Source organism: Papaver somniferum, unplaced genomic scaffold (genome assembly GCF_003573695.1).
Source record: "Papaver somniferum cultivar HN1 unplaced genomic scaffold, ASM357369v1 unplaced-scaffold_118, whole genome shotgun sequence".
NCBI classification, from domain to species: Eukaryota; Viridiplantae; Streptophyta; class Magnoliopsida; order Ranunculales; family Papaveraceae; genus Papaver; species Papaver somniferum.
Genome location: NW_020620825.1, coordinates 3349987 through 3364192, shown reverse-complemented (window position 1 = coordinate 3364192; position 14206 = coordinate 3349987). Strand labels below are relative to the sequence as shown.

The following is a 14206-nucleotide window of genomic DNA, read 5'->3' as shown; positions in this document are numbered from 1 at the left end:
GTTTTTGTCCATTTTGTTGACGTCTACCACCGTCGGGGGAAGATGGATTTTCTTTCCCATAACCCACTGGTTTAGAAGTTTGATTGCGCGTTCCCTGCTGCAGGGCAGGGGTGGTTGTGGGTTTGAGTCTCACCTAGTCCATCCGTTTCTTCCCCGGTTCCCGTTGACAGTTTGGAATTGGTGTCTCTTCTCCCTGTTAGTGTTGGGTATTACGTTGAGTCGTGCCTCAGAAACGATACTGACTATGTGGCGCCAAGCAGGGTCTATGGGCATCTCTTCTACACAATCGGCGATTCTCTCAGCTGCCTCTTCTAGCTCAACGGAGGAATGGAATCTGAAATTGATCAAGCTCCCCTTGAAAGTTGGGATCATTCCTCGCACACAAATTTCGACGAGGGATCCCTCATTGATGTCTTCGTGACAGTCTAGTGCCAAGCGCCAGAACCGTAAGATGTACTTTCCTATTTCTTCTTCCATCCGCTATCCGCTCTTGCTCAATTCTATTGCTGTGATTTTCCTCTTGGATGAATAGAATTTCCCGAGAAATAATGTAGACATGGTTGGCCAGGAATCCACACTTTCTGATTTTAAGTTATCATACCAGGTGAATGTTGTGCCTGTGAGCGATTTGGGGAATTCCTTCAGGCATAATTTTTCGTCGGAGGCTCTATCATTCATTGATGATAGGAATCGGCTGAGATTCTCTCGCACATTCCCCTGTCCATCATATGTCTTGAATTTTGGAGAAATGTAGTCTCCGGGGTATTGGTATTCTTGGATGTTCGCCGGGTATTGACTACTTACATGGCATTGGTTGTCTTGTTTTCCTACATTATAATTCTGCTCCAAGTATTTTGCCATTTCCTCTTGTGACATCGTTGTTACCTTGTCGCTTTTATGCTCTTCGCCTTTTTTTGTTTCTTTGGGAGTGTTTTGTCCTGTTATTACTGCTTGTGACATCCAATCTTCCAGCTCCTGCCTTCTTCGTGAGCGTTCGTCTAGTTCCTTCTGCATGTATTGCAGGGCTGGTGACATGGGTTTTGGTAGTTGGGTCACTCGTGCGTTCTTCCCTTGCATTTCTACTACCTCTCTGTTTTGGGTTCCATGTCCCGCCAATTGTTTGATAACGTCCTGTGCCAGCGTTTCTTCTTCGCTGTCGTCGTCCTCCATTGTCACATTATCGAGGTTGATAGGTTGCTCGGTCGTTTGGTTTCATATCGATCCTGAGTTAGTGCCTTCCATATGTGTCATGGTGAGTTAGGCACGAGCCTACGGGTGTGGTCGCCAAATGTTAAAGGGAGATTTTTAGTTTTTGGTTCTACCCATCCTATTCTCACCAAATGACCTCACTTTTCTAAGAATGGTAAGAGAGAGAATTTTCCTTCCATTTTATTTTGTCCTTCCTTATATAGACTTTCCCAAAAGTCCCTCCTTTTATGATATCATGACACATGTCCTAAATTTTTTTAATTACTTCTATGTCATTCCTTAATATAACCTCTTCCTTATCACTTAATCCCCTCTTTATCCCTCCTATCTTATGGGTATTTTCTCATTGCACTTGGGCTTAGTCCCTAAGTCCTAGGTTTATCTCCCCTCTTAAGGGCACCCTATGCCCGTTAAGGGATATTATTTTTCAGGTATCAACAACTATCATCAAGATTAGTTGTTTCAACTAGAAGTGATAAACTAGAATATTCTTCTTCGTTTAAATCATAATGATCAGTAATTTCATTAAGAGTTGCATCAAGACCCTTGTTGCCAGTGTATTTCCTTTGATTTAGACACTCATTAGCAAAGTGATAGAAAACTCTACACTTGAATCACTATTGGATATCCTCATCATCACTTTCTTCATCCTCCCTTTTAGAGGAAACATAATCATGTGCTTTGGCTAATGATGATGGATTCTCTTGAGAACCGTTTATTCCTATTCTTGAGAAGATCTCTAAACTGTTTTGTAATGAGAGAAACTTAATTTTCAAGATCTTCATATAAAAATTCATGAACAAGATCTTTCTCGGAGTTGGCAACACTATTACTTTTCTCAAGTACATCAGTGTTTTTAAGTACTTTGAATGCTATATTTTTATCAGCTTTAGCTTGTTGTTCATGGTCAAAGATCTTTAACTTTCCAACCAGGGTGCTTCTGGAAAATGTGGTAAGACTGTTTCCTTCAGTGATGGCATGTTTCTTAGAATCGTAACAAGCTGGCAAGGATCTCAGAATTTCATCACAATATCCCGTTCAGGAATAGTCTTTCCTAATGTATGACAAGTATTCACTATTTTCGACGATTTGCGATTAAATCCTCAAACGAATCCTAATCATCCATATGAAGGTTTTCCCAAACTCGAGTTAGGTTCTGAAGTCGTGCTTTATTTTCTGAGGAATTCCCTTCAAATACCGTTTCTAAGATATCCCAAGCATCTTTCGATCTAGTGCACATAAATACATGAAGTTGAAGATCTGAGCTTATGGCGTGGATAATAGAATTCGATCCAATGATTCCAAGAATCGTGAAATGTGTTCTCAAGCATTGCATGTTCTATCATAAAGCGTGAACGTTGGAGAAGCGTAACCTTTGGAAGATGAACTTTTTGCACATCAGAAGGATATGGAGGCTGGTGACGATGGACTTGGGATGTCTTACCCTTCCCATGATCCTCCAAAAAGCGTTCTAATTCTTCACGAGTGATGAATCTTGGTTGATCCTTCACCGATGAATTATCTTCAGTATCGCAAACTTCATCATCTCCTAGAACATGGATTGAGGTGATTTCAGGATCAGCGTCCAAGGGAATTTCCTTAGATTTTTCTTTATCCTGCCGATGTTGGTCAAACAACAATTGCTATGTCAAGGTCTTCAGATAAGAAATAAGTTCCTTTTGTGTTGCAGCCATATATCCTTGGATTGTGGCAAGGGTTTCTCGCGTTTGTATGAGATCATCTATGGTATACGGATTATTCCTCACCTATTCAAGATTCCGGCCAAAAGGAGAATTGTTACTTGTACCGGTATTAGTTTCGTCATGGACACCGGTATTGTTGGTTTGAGGTGTAATATCAGTAGTGTTGTTATTAGAAACAGGAAGAGTGACTATGTTTGAGCATTGCTCGGTTGAACCCACCAAACGTTGGTATGTCAAGTTTGGTTGTCATATTTTAGTATCAAAACTCAACTAGAGTCGCCTGATTATATGTACTAGAGTCAACTTTGTTTAGGTAAGACTAGAAAGTCTAGCAATGTTGAGAAATTGAAGACCTTAAGATCATAAAGACGTATCGACTGCAATGAATACATCATCCTCCCACTTGAGGTTAGTGATACTGACTTGACTTGCTTCCATTCCTATCATTTCTTTCAGGTCGTTTAAGATTGAAAACATAACATGCGAGGTTATATTTAATATTCTAGTATTAGACTTTGCATTTTATTATGATCGAAGTTTCAAGGAAGAATATTTGATTACGATGTAACTCGTTACTTGATTGTGTATTGGATATAGGTGTGACTTATCCTAGGAAAATATGTTTAATTACATATGTTTAAAGGAAGTACATATACGAAACTTTTTCCGTAATCGAAAAGAAATCAATAGGCACTTTGGATGACCAATTGGAACCTAGGTAATAACTTTGGTAGAATCGATCTTGACTTATGTTGAGAGTTATATATGGTAGAACCAATCCTACCTAGTTTGGGATACCCGATAGATACGATCTTAACTTATGTTGAGAGTCTTGGTAGGACCGATGGTAGAACCGATTTTAACTTATGTTGAGAGTCTTGGTAGAACTGATCCTTACCTATGTTAGTAATCATGGTACAACTGATCCTAACTATTGTTGGGGGTCATGGTAGAACTGATCCCTACCTATATTTGGAGACTTGGTAGGACCAACCTTAACCTATGTTAGGAGTCATGGTAGGACCAGTCTCAAGAGCAAAACCGATCTTATACATTCACATATTACTTTACGGTTTTGTTGTGATTTTGGAATTAGGGTTGATAAATAGGAAAGTTCTAGATGCCGACATAATTTGGACATGAATATATTTCTTATCTTTTATCGTTCAAAGATATTCCTTGATACTCAAGGTGATCCCAAAACGAAATATTGAGAATCTTTTAATTTAGATTTTCGATTATATGTTTTTGATTTTCTAGCAATCAAAAAATATCTCTTAGAAAGTTATATTAGTTATGCGAAAAACTAATATTAGATATTTTCTAACGAGAGATTTTGGAATTATAGGTTGGATATTAGTTAGAAATAAGAAAAACCGAAATTAGGTACTTATTGCATATCTTGAGAATATTTTCTGGTTTTGGAATTTCCTTGTTGTCCAAACAACCATGGCCTATAAATAGTTGAGTTTGTATTTTTTGAAAATTATCCTAAGAGCCAGGAAAACTTCATTCGTGTTGTTTTCGGTGGAGCCGTCTATCCGGAAAAGGAAGTGCCATAAATAAGCGAAATCTTTTACGATCGCTCGTTTAAATACTTCTGTGGAATCAAGAAGCTCTACGAGTACCGTTGGTTGGAACTAGATAATTGCATTCTTATTTTAGTTTTAGATTATTGATTTGATTGACTAACAGTTGTTGAAACTTTGATTGCACCTAATTTGATTATTCTTGAGAGCCTTCTCTTCTGACATTAGGTCACTCAAACTAGATCTAAGTATTGAAGAAATCTTCAGAACTGTTTTTAGATCAGAAGACAGCTTGTTATCATCCATTGTTAACAGACTCCTTTCTGTGTGTGGTCGATCATAAGTGGATTCAAGTTGTGTTGTGCAAGTATAATATAAGGCAATTGAAGATTTAAAGAACAAGAAGATTTGTCTTATTGGTTTTCGTATCTCGTGATTTGTGCACATATCTTGATCAGATTGGATCCAACTAGATCTTTTTTATCTTTTATAGACTTGTGATTATGTATTTGAATAGATCGTCATACCTTTATATTTCTCTTTTGAGCTATTTAGATTGATTGCGAATCTAGCTCTAATTACCTCCGTAATAAGGATCTTGATTGATCTAAACCAAACAAAGGGTTTACTTGTTAAACGGAAGAGCCTTTGTCGTACTCAACATATATTTATCTTAAAGATTGAATAGAGCGGTTACCAAATAGCTTTGTTCTTTTACTGTTAGGAAGACGATCAAAAGGAGTTGAGTACTTAAAACTTTACATCGTAAAGCAACTCAAGATAGTGATTTCTGTCTTGGGATTCACGTGCGTGACCAAACGGTTGTAAACGCAGGAATACTGAGGGAATTAAGTAACTAGGGGTAGATTACTTGGTCTCAACTATACGAAGTTGGATTTGTACTTTGTATAGCGGCTTAATTCCGAGAGTATTCAAAACTGGACTAGGTCCCGATATTTTTCTGCATTTGCGGTTTCCTCCTTAACAAAATATTATTGTGTCATTTTTACTTCTGCATTATAATTGTTGTGTTATAATTAAGTAAATAACACTTGTACGTTAAATCCTAATCACTTGATATTGATCATGTAAATCAATTGGACCGTAATTATTATCAAGTGGATATCTTGAAGTTGTATTGTCTAAACTTTATCTATAGACGATCACTTAATATATCTGACTTATAGGTTGAAATGAAAAGATTGTGGTGTACTTGGGTACCCTCGTCATTTCAATTGGTATCAAAGCAGGAAAACACGAAAAGATCTAACAATATGTGTTTAGCATGATCCAACCTATAAGATTTGAATCTAAAATGGTTTTGATAGAACCTGAGGATGATTCAGCAAATGTAACATAAGATTTTTGAATTAACACTTGATGATGGCATCCTATTCGAATCAATATCAGAAAAGGTTCATAAAATCATCTTGAGAGACTCTATTAGACAAGTACATCTTGTTAATGATGTAGAAACTGTGTATAACTGGGAATCACGCCTAGAAAAATAGTTGGATGACATTTCTGAGGATGCTGACTCAGGTATTGATTGAGATGTGGATAAGGATATTTCAGAATCCTCTAATATATTGGATCCCTTGACAAAGAGAAAACTGAAAACTTCTGACCTCGTTGTTCTCATAGCCCTTTTTTGTCGACAGAACAAGAAGTTGAGAAAAAATTTCCAAGGATATTATAGTGGTTTTCACATCACTGAATCTCTTCTTAAAGATTGTACAATAAATTTAAGAAATTAGAATGTGAAAATATTTGAAGAGATCTCTTTTTGTCGGAAAACAAACTTCTTGTTAGAGCATCGCTCGGTTGAACCCACCAAGCGTTGGTATGTCAAGTTTGGTTGTCATATTTTAGTGAATCAAAACTCAATTAAAGAGTCGCTTGATTATGTACTAGAGACAACTTCGTATAGGTTAGGCTAGAAAGATTAGGATAATGGGACATACAAGTATTACTCGAAGACTTGAAGAATGTGAAGAAGTAACAAGCTACATCGACGACATCATCCTTCCTCTTGAGGTTAGTAATATTTTGACTTGAACTGTTTCATTCCCAACGTATCTTTCAATTCATGTTATATTGAAAACATAACTGCGAAGCTGTGAATGATTATACTCTAGTAGACATAGTATTAAAGAATTACAATAGGAATTATAACACTTATCTTTTGAACTTCGTATATAAGACATCGACATAATCGTATGAATGCTATTATGATTATGTGTATGGGTATGGATGAAGATTTCGTCCCAGGAAACAATGTTTACATTCGTTTAAAGGAAGTACATTCATGAAATTGTTTTCTGAATCGAAAGGGAAATCGCTAGGCTTATTGGTATTGTTATTCATTGCATATCTTTGGATTACCAATATGTGTGATTTAGTAGAACCGATCATAACTTGTTATGTATCTTGGTAAAACTAGTCACAATTCCTGACTTATGTATTGGTATGACTTTTATTAGTATAACCGATCCTAAGTAATCACCTAAGATGGTATGATCGATATTTGTAATTGGTGTGACCAATCCTAGTAATTGGTGTAACCGATCCTAGTAATTGGTGTGACCAATCACAAAAGAATGTGTAATCGATCCTTGTAATTGGTGTAACCGGTTCTGGTAATTGGTGTAACCGATCCTGGTAACTGGTGTGACCGATCACAAGTAATACCATGAGAATATGGTAAACGGTCCTGGTAATTGACATGACCAATTTGGTAACTGATGTAACCGGTCCCAGTAACCATATTAAGGTAGAACTGATCCTTGTGTTTGGTATAACCGTAAACTCATGATTAGTGTGTTGATTTTATCAATCACATAGTTCTTGGAAATCAGATGAACCAGTTCTAAACTTGTTTGAAAGTGTGGTATAATCGGTTCCAAGATTGTAAATATGAAAGAGGATTTACAAAGAAATAAGATGTCGACATACTTTGAACATGTTCAGTAACTCTTATCTTTTATTGTTCAAAGATATTCCTTAATAACTCAAGGACATCCCGAACCGAAATAAGTTGAGAATCTTTTAATTAAGGTTGTTAATTTTATATGCTTTTAATTACTAGCAATTAAAATTCATATCTCTGGAAAATAAAAATTGGTAATGTGCATTTACTAATTGGAGATTTTCTAGTAGAATTTCGGTTAATATTGGACAGAGCATTTGTAGGAATTATGAAAACCGAATTTGGAAATATATTGCATATCTTGAGAATATTTTCGGTTTTGGAAATTCCTTGGTCTATAAATACCCAAGTTTGCATTTCGAGCAAACTATCCTAAGAGCCAGCAAAGCTACCTTGTTGTGTTGTTACTGGTGGAGCCATCTATTCGGAGAGGAAAGTACCCTAATTAGGCGAAATATCTTACGATCGCTCGTTTAAAGACTTCTGTGGGATCAAGAAGCTCTACGAGTACCGTTGGTGGGAAACTAGATAATTGCAGTATTATTAGTTTTAGATTTGATTTGATTGACTAACGGTTGTTGAACTTTGATTGTACCTAGTTTGTTTATTCTTGAGAATCTTCTCTTCTGATATAAGATTCGCTCAAACTAGATTGAAGTATCGACGTGATATTTAGAACTGTTTGTAGATCTAGAAGTCTTATGATAATTCATTGTTAACAGACTCCGTTCTATACGTGATTTATCACAAGAGATTCAAGTTGTGGTGTGCATGTGTTTATTGAAGATTTAAGAAGATTTGAAGACGAAGAAGATTTCTGACTTGGGTTCATAATTTTTGTTGTTCCCAAAACTTGATCGGCTGGGATCCAACTATAATCGGTTTATCTTTAATAGATTTGATTGATTAGTTGCGTAGATCGGCATTAGTATTTAGCATCTTGATAATATCCTACTATTGATTGCATAATCTAAACTCTGCTACTTTGGTAGTAGTTGGATAGATTGATCTAAACCCGACAAAGGAGTTTGTTGGATTAAACAGAAGAGCCTTTGTCTAACTCATATCACTGAGATTGAATAGAGTAATTATTCCAGTGTGTGCACTTGGGGATACTGAAGAAACTAGGTGAACTATAGGTTTAGTTGCTTGGTCTCAACTATACAAAGTTAGGTTGATTTTGTATAGCGGCTTAATTATGAGAGTATTCAATTCTGGACTAGGTCCCGGGGTTTTTCTGCATTTGCGGTTTCTTCGTTAACAAAATCTTGATGTATCATTTACTTTTGTTTTCCACAATTATAATTGTTCTATTTATAATTTAAAGTAAATTAGACAAAAGTTAACTCCGTATTACTTGATAGTGATCCTATAGAGTTTGGTTAAGTCTGAACTTACTATCAAGTAATCACACTTTGATTGTTGTATTGTCTCGATCTCGACTTAGTCGATAGACAATCACTTTCGGTAAGAGGACTTATAGGTGGAAAAGTTTAAGATTGTGGTATATTTGGGTACCCTCATATTTTCACCTGCCGAATCTAAAGCAAGGATTAACTCTCAACAAAAGAGTTTTGAAGAGAAAGAAGGTGCATATCTCTCGAGAAAAACGCTTTGAGTCCAATGTAACTGGTGCTCTTGATAAAATCTATAAGTTGTAAGAAGAAAATTTGAACTTAAAAAAGCGCAATGATATCTCAAATAATTTAACCTAAATGCTAGAATCAAGTGATACACGAGGATTGAATTATAAGGTAATATACACTTCAAATACTAGCAAAGAGGTGAAATTTGTCTATGACAGCCCGGATTTTCGGACTTCCAGCGGACACGGATTCGACCTTGTGGGTCGGGTCCGATCCATCTAGCGAGTCCAATTTTCCAGGCCGCCACTCGTGTAGGACCAGATTTTTCGTTCCAAAAGATTTTAATAAAATACAAAACTCAACTCAAATGAAATTTATAGAATGAAATATAATATTACTTTTGGAATTAAGAAACTGTAAAATAATTATTACAAAATCAAAGTTCATTAAAAAAAAACAACAATCTGGTTTAATTCAAAATGCGCAAACCTCAATCCCCATGATAAATAATAATTTCTTGTACGGCTAGTGTTTCTTCATTCTCTGTGGAAAATGGAGGAAAAGGGGTGAGCAAACCACATCCCAGTAGGAAGTTTCAAAAAATAATAAAGTACATCGAAAAACAAACAAATGCTGTAGATACAATAATAAAATCCATGCAAAAAATCCACAATAATATTTACGCCAATCTCAACCACAAATACTTAACATTTCTTACTCAAAATCTTCAACCTCAAATTCTAGATCATTAATCTAGTTGCCATAGTTATTCCAGTAAACAAACCACAACTATTCACGAACAATCTTATTTTTCTTTCTTCAAATGATTCTTACTATAGTTGTCAGAGTTATTCCGGTAAACAAACCAATACTATTCCCCGAACAGTCTTCCCAGGGTAGCCGCCACCAGTGGTGGGATGCCATAAAGGCCTGACATTTCAGCAGCAGAGAGATTGTATATTCATTATTCATTTCTAAACATTAGACCCGCGTACAAGCACCAAAAAAATTTTAATAACTAATAATCTAATTCAATAAATTCACATTCACAAATCAAAACTCAATTAATATGCATTAATATAATTTCCTTAATAAATAGAGAAAAACATTACTACCTAGATCAATTGTTAAAATAAAAATCTAGAATAATCTAATAATAATGGTTAATAATCAATATACAAAATTTAATAAATAAATCAATTTATATGAAGAAAACAACTTAATAAATTTAAAACAACCATCACGATTATTATCATAAAAATGAAAAAGAAATCAATATAATTATAAAGCTAAAATAGGTTTTGATTTTTGTATTAGGTATAAACCCCCTACCTCAAATAGCCTTCCAAAAATCTTCATGCAAGTAGAACACCTTTTTCCAAAAATAACAAATCATATGTCTTATTTTGAAGGTACTGAAAGTGATGGGCAAAAAAGGTTTGATTTTCTTATTTTATTTGAAAAGAAAAATGAGAGAGAGAAAGAAAAAGAAAAAGAGAGAAAAATGAAAATGATGGACAACTTTTGTTTTCTTTTGTTTTATGGAAGAGATAAAGAGAAGAAGTGGAAGGAGAAAGAGATGAAAATGATGGCTAGAATTTTTGGGTTTCTGTGCTAGGAGACAAAAGAGAAGAAGAGAAAAGTTGGAGAAGAAGAAAAGGACGCCTCTTTTTTTTCTTTCACACGGTTTTGTTAAATAAACCCTAGCTAATTATTATTTTCCACTCAAATTTAGATAAGGGACACACTATTATATAAACACACTCCTGTAGATGGGGAAAAACGATTTGCTGGTTTTTACGGGATTGAGGAGACGACCGTGCGGAGAAGACTCCTTGAATCGAGCGAAATGTTTAACCTCACACAGATGCACTGCAAGAAGGGAGTGCTTTAAGTTCGAGAGATCAATCTATAGGACTCCAGCCTAAACCAATACAATGGACGTTCCAGAGTCAATTCGGTCACAAGAGAGGATGGCCTGATTTGTAGGAGGGAAGCTGAGAAATGTGTGAGATCAATGGTGATCGAGATTGTAGGTGTGTTATGTATTCTACGTAAGAAAGTTCTGAATGATTGAATTTTACTCAGTTGAGAGTGATTTCTCAGACGATGAGTTCGTGTAGACGAAAGATTGTCTGTGTGAACTTGTCGATAAATTCTTTGTTTTAGACGAATGTTCGAGTATTCGAATCTTGTCCTTTCAATCAGGATTCAGAGACATCTTATAATGCCGGAGTTGAAAACACCATGATCCCATGAAGTGTGACAGTTGCTGGAATCATAGAGTGGGGAAGTGGGAAATCATGTCAAAACCAGTTGCTCATCGTGCGGAGACTTGGTTAATTTTCCACCCACTACTTTGCTGACTCTTCCAACTAATTGCACGACTTGCTCACATTCTCATCGTGTGTATGAACACACGTGCCATAGACCGCCAGACCAAAAACCTAGTTAATATCCCCCCATGTGACACGATTGATGTCTCGTGATTGTGGAGTTAGTTGCTGACTTTATGGGACGATGAGTCCTTGTATTTGCTGAGTTGAACATAATTTGCAATGTTGTGAGACTCGTGAATTAAATGTCTGCTGAGACGAGGTATTATTATGTTGATAACCTAAGACGAGCAAGTGTTGCTGAATTGTTGAATATTGATAGTTGAACCAATATTCTTTAATCTGAGCAAATATTGCTGGTTTGACCAAATATTGCTCGTTTGATGAATTGTTGATAGCAAGACCAAATAAAATATTAATTTAAGATACTTACTACTGGGTCGAGTATAATAAATAAAAGTGTTGATCATGGGATCAACATAAAACTATCAGTATTTAAATCTGATCAGAATCACGTTTTTGCAGAGCTCTGGCTTCAAAACCCTAATTTTAATTAAATTGATGATTTATTGAAAATCAACCGCACAGAGCGAAGGGACCGGCTACCTGGTATGATAAGTACACCATGTAACGCCCAAATGCTCAAATGATCAAAATACCAAAGTCTCTTGGGGACCAGTTGGTGAAAGAATGATTAAATGCTGCTTTAATCATTTATTGAACTAATGCTCGTGTGAGCGTCAGATAATAAAACCTAGTCATGAAAAGATGAGGGACTGACCAAGAGGTCATGAGACCGGATCTTGGTGGTCGTGGGACCAATTGATGGTCGTTTGAGCAAACCCTCAATTGTTTGAAAAGAGTTTGAACCTAATATGAGCAATTGAGAAAATTAGGTTAAAATCATTAAAACGTGTGGGACCGCCTGTTTGCAAGCCTTAGGGACACCCTTGGTCGGTCAAGGGGATGTTCCCGTGTCACCATAGTGTCCGTGTCTTAGTCCTGAGAGTTTCAATATTTTCCGATGCGCGTTTGAGCAACATTTTGAGAAAATATCCAGAATCCAGGGTTTTGCTGAAACTAGGAAAAATACATGAGATGATGAAAAATAATAAATAAAACAGGGAATTCCAAGGCGTGGGACCGGCAACGGATAGGGCATGGCCGGCTGACAAGCACGGTCCCGCACATTTTCCCCAGTTTTATGTAATTTTATGTATTTTCTCTGAATTGGGGGAAATTCCATGAAACTAGAGAGTTTTATGAAATTAGGGAACTTCCATGAGATGAGAGAAATAAAATAATAATAAAATAGGGAATGATGGAGTGCGGGACCGGCAATGGCCAAGGGCGTGGCCGCCTGGCCAACGGGCACGGTCCCAGGGCACTCTTCCCAATTTTATGTAGTTTTCATGATTTTAGGGAATTTTCATAAAATCAAAGAGATTTTCTGAAACCAAGGTATTTTGTTGAAATTAGGGAGTTTTCATGGAATGAGGAAAACAAAACAAGTAATAATAGTAAAATAAGCGACGTGTTGGACCGGCTAGGGATGACCGGCCGGCTAGAGCCTGGTCCCACGGTTTCCCTAATTTTACAATAATTTTCATGGGTTTAGGGAAAATTCATGAAATCAGGGAATTTTCATGGGATGAGGGAAATAATAAAATAATAAGGAACCGTGAGTTATGGGACCGTCCACGGCTAGGGCATGGCCGGCCGACTAGTGGGCTTGGTCCCGCGACACCTTTCCTAATTTTATTATTTCTTTGACATAAGGAAATATCATGAGATTAGGTAATTTCCTTGAAACGAAGGAGATTTGCTAAAATGAAAGGATTTTCATGAGATCAGAGAAAAATAATAAAATATGTTAAAATATAAAATTGGGCGCGGGACTGGTCACGGCATGACTGGACGGTTGGTGAGCCCCTGGCGCCTTTGTAAATATTTTATTATTATTTTTTTTCTTCCTATTTTGCATAGGTTCATCATTCCTTCGTGTTCTGAAATGCTCGTTCGCGCATTCAGATGTTGGTCTGTGCATTATTGCTAAACACACTTGCACCATTTTAGTCAGGGCTTATTCGATGCTCAGATGCCTGTACGTTAAATATATATTACTAACCCATGGAATTCTGCTGGGAAAATCATAAATTGAAGTAACGAAACATTCGAAGAATCGTAGAATATAGTTGAATATTCATCTTCGATTAGAGATAATTAATCGAGGGATCTATACTAGCAGGGTTTCCTATCTAGGATCATTAATTATATGAGAGTTGAACAATATGAACTTGATGGAGTGTCATATTTCTCCTGTATATAGATAGAGAAAACCTGGTTGCATCCTGAAGATGTTGTTGCTCTATACTAGCAGGCATGTGTCTAGGAGCCATCCAATCCTTCGATTCTATACAGAAATAATTACTGAAATTGCTCAGTATTCATGAGATGTGCCGTGGACTCAGCTGGGAGACTAAACATCTACATATACTCTGAGAGACAGCCTTCTCAGTCAGAGGTTTTATGGCATGAGCTTTCACGCTTTATTGAGAGACATGAGTCTCAATACTCATCCGATTTCCTGATCCGGAGTATGTATAATTATGGTTTTACGATTTTTCCCTTATCGAAAATCCACCATCTACAACCCCACTATCAAATACATGCACCCCAAGCACATTATATATAATAGTGACACCAAATTTACCAAAGATATATATATATATATATACACACACCACACAATACACATATTCACCACAACTAAAAATCATCTTTATAATTTTATATTATTTTGGCAACCATAAGTATTTTTAAAGATAATTTATTTTTTATATAAATTAGATTTTAGATCAAAAACCAAACAAAATAATACGGACATCATTTTTGTTTTATTTTAGGCGTGAAA

At 36.2% G+C, this 14206-nt stretch overlaps 1 protein-coding gene across 1 annotated transcript; it reads right to left on the bottom strand.

Moving 5' to 3' along the window:
- Positions 1–480: 480 nt before the first annotated feature.
- On the bottom strand, positions 481–1170 carry LOC113330456. Its single transcript, XM_026577265.1, has one exon. The coding sequence runs from the start codon at positions 1168–1170 to the stop codon at positions 481–483; it is 690 nt and encodes a 229-aa protein (XP_026433050.1).
- Positions 1171–14206: the final 13036 nt, after the last annotated feature.

Bases quoted from the DNA above. Each gene is read 5' to 3' on its own strand.
- LOC113330456 (XM_026577265.1), bottom strand. From the start codon at position 1,170: ATGGAGGACGACGACAGCGAAGAAGAAACGCTGGCACAGGACGTTATC.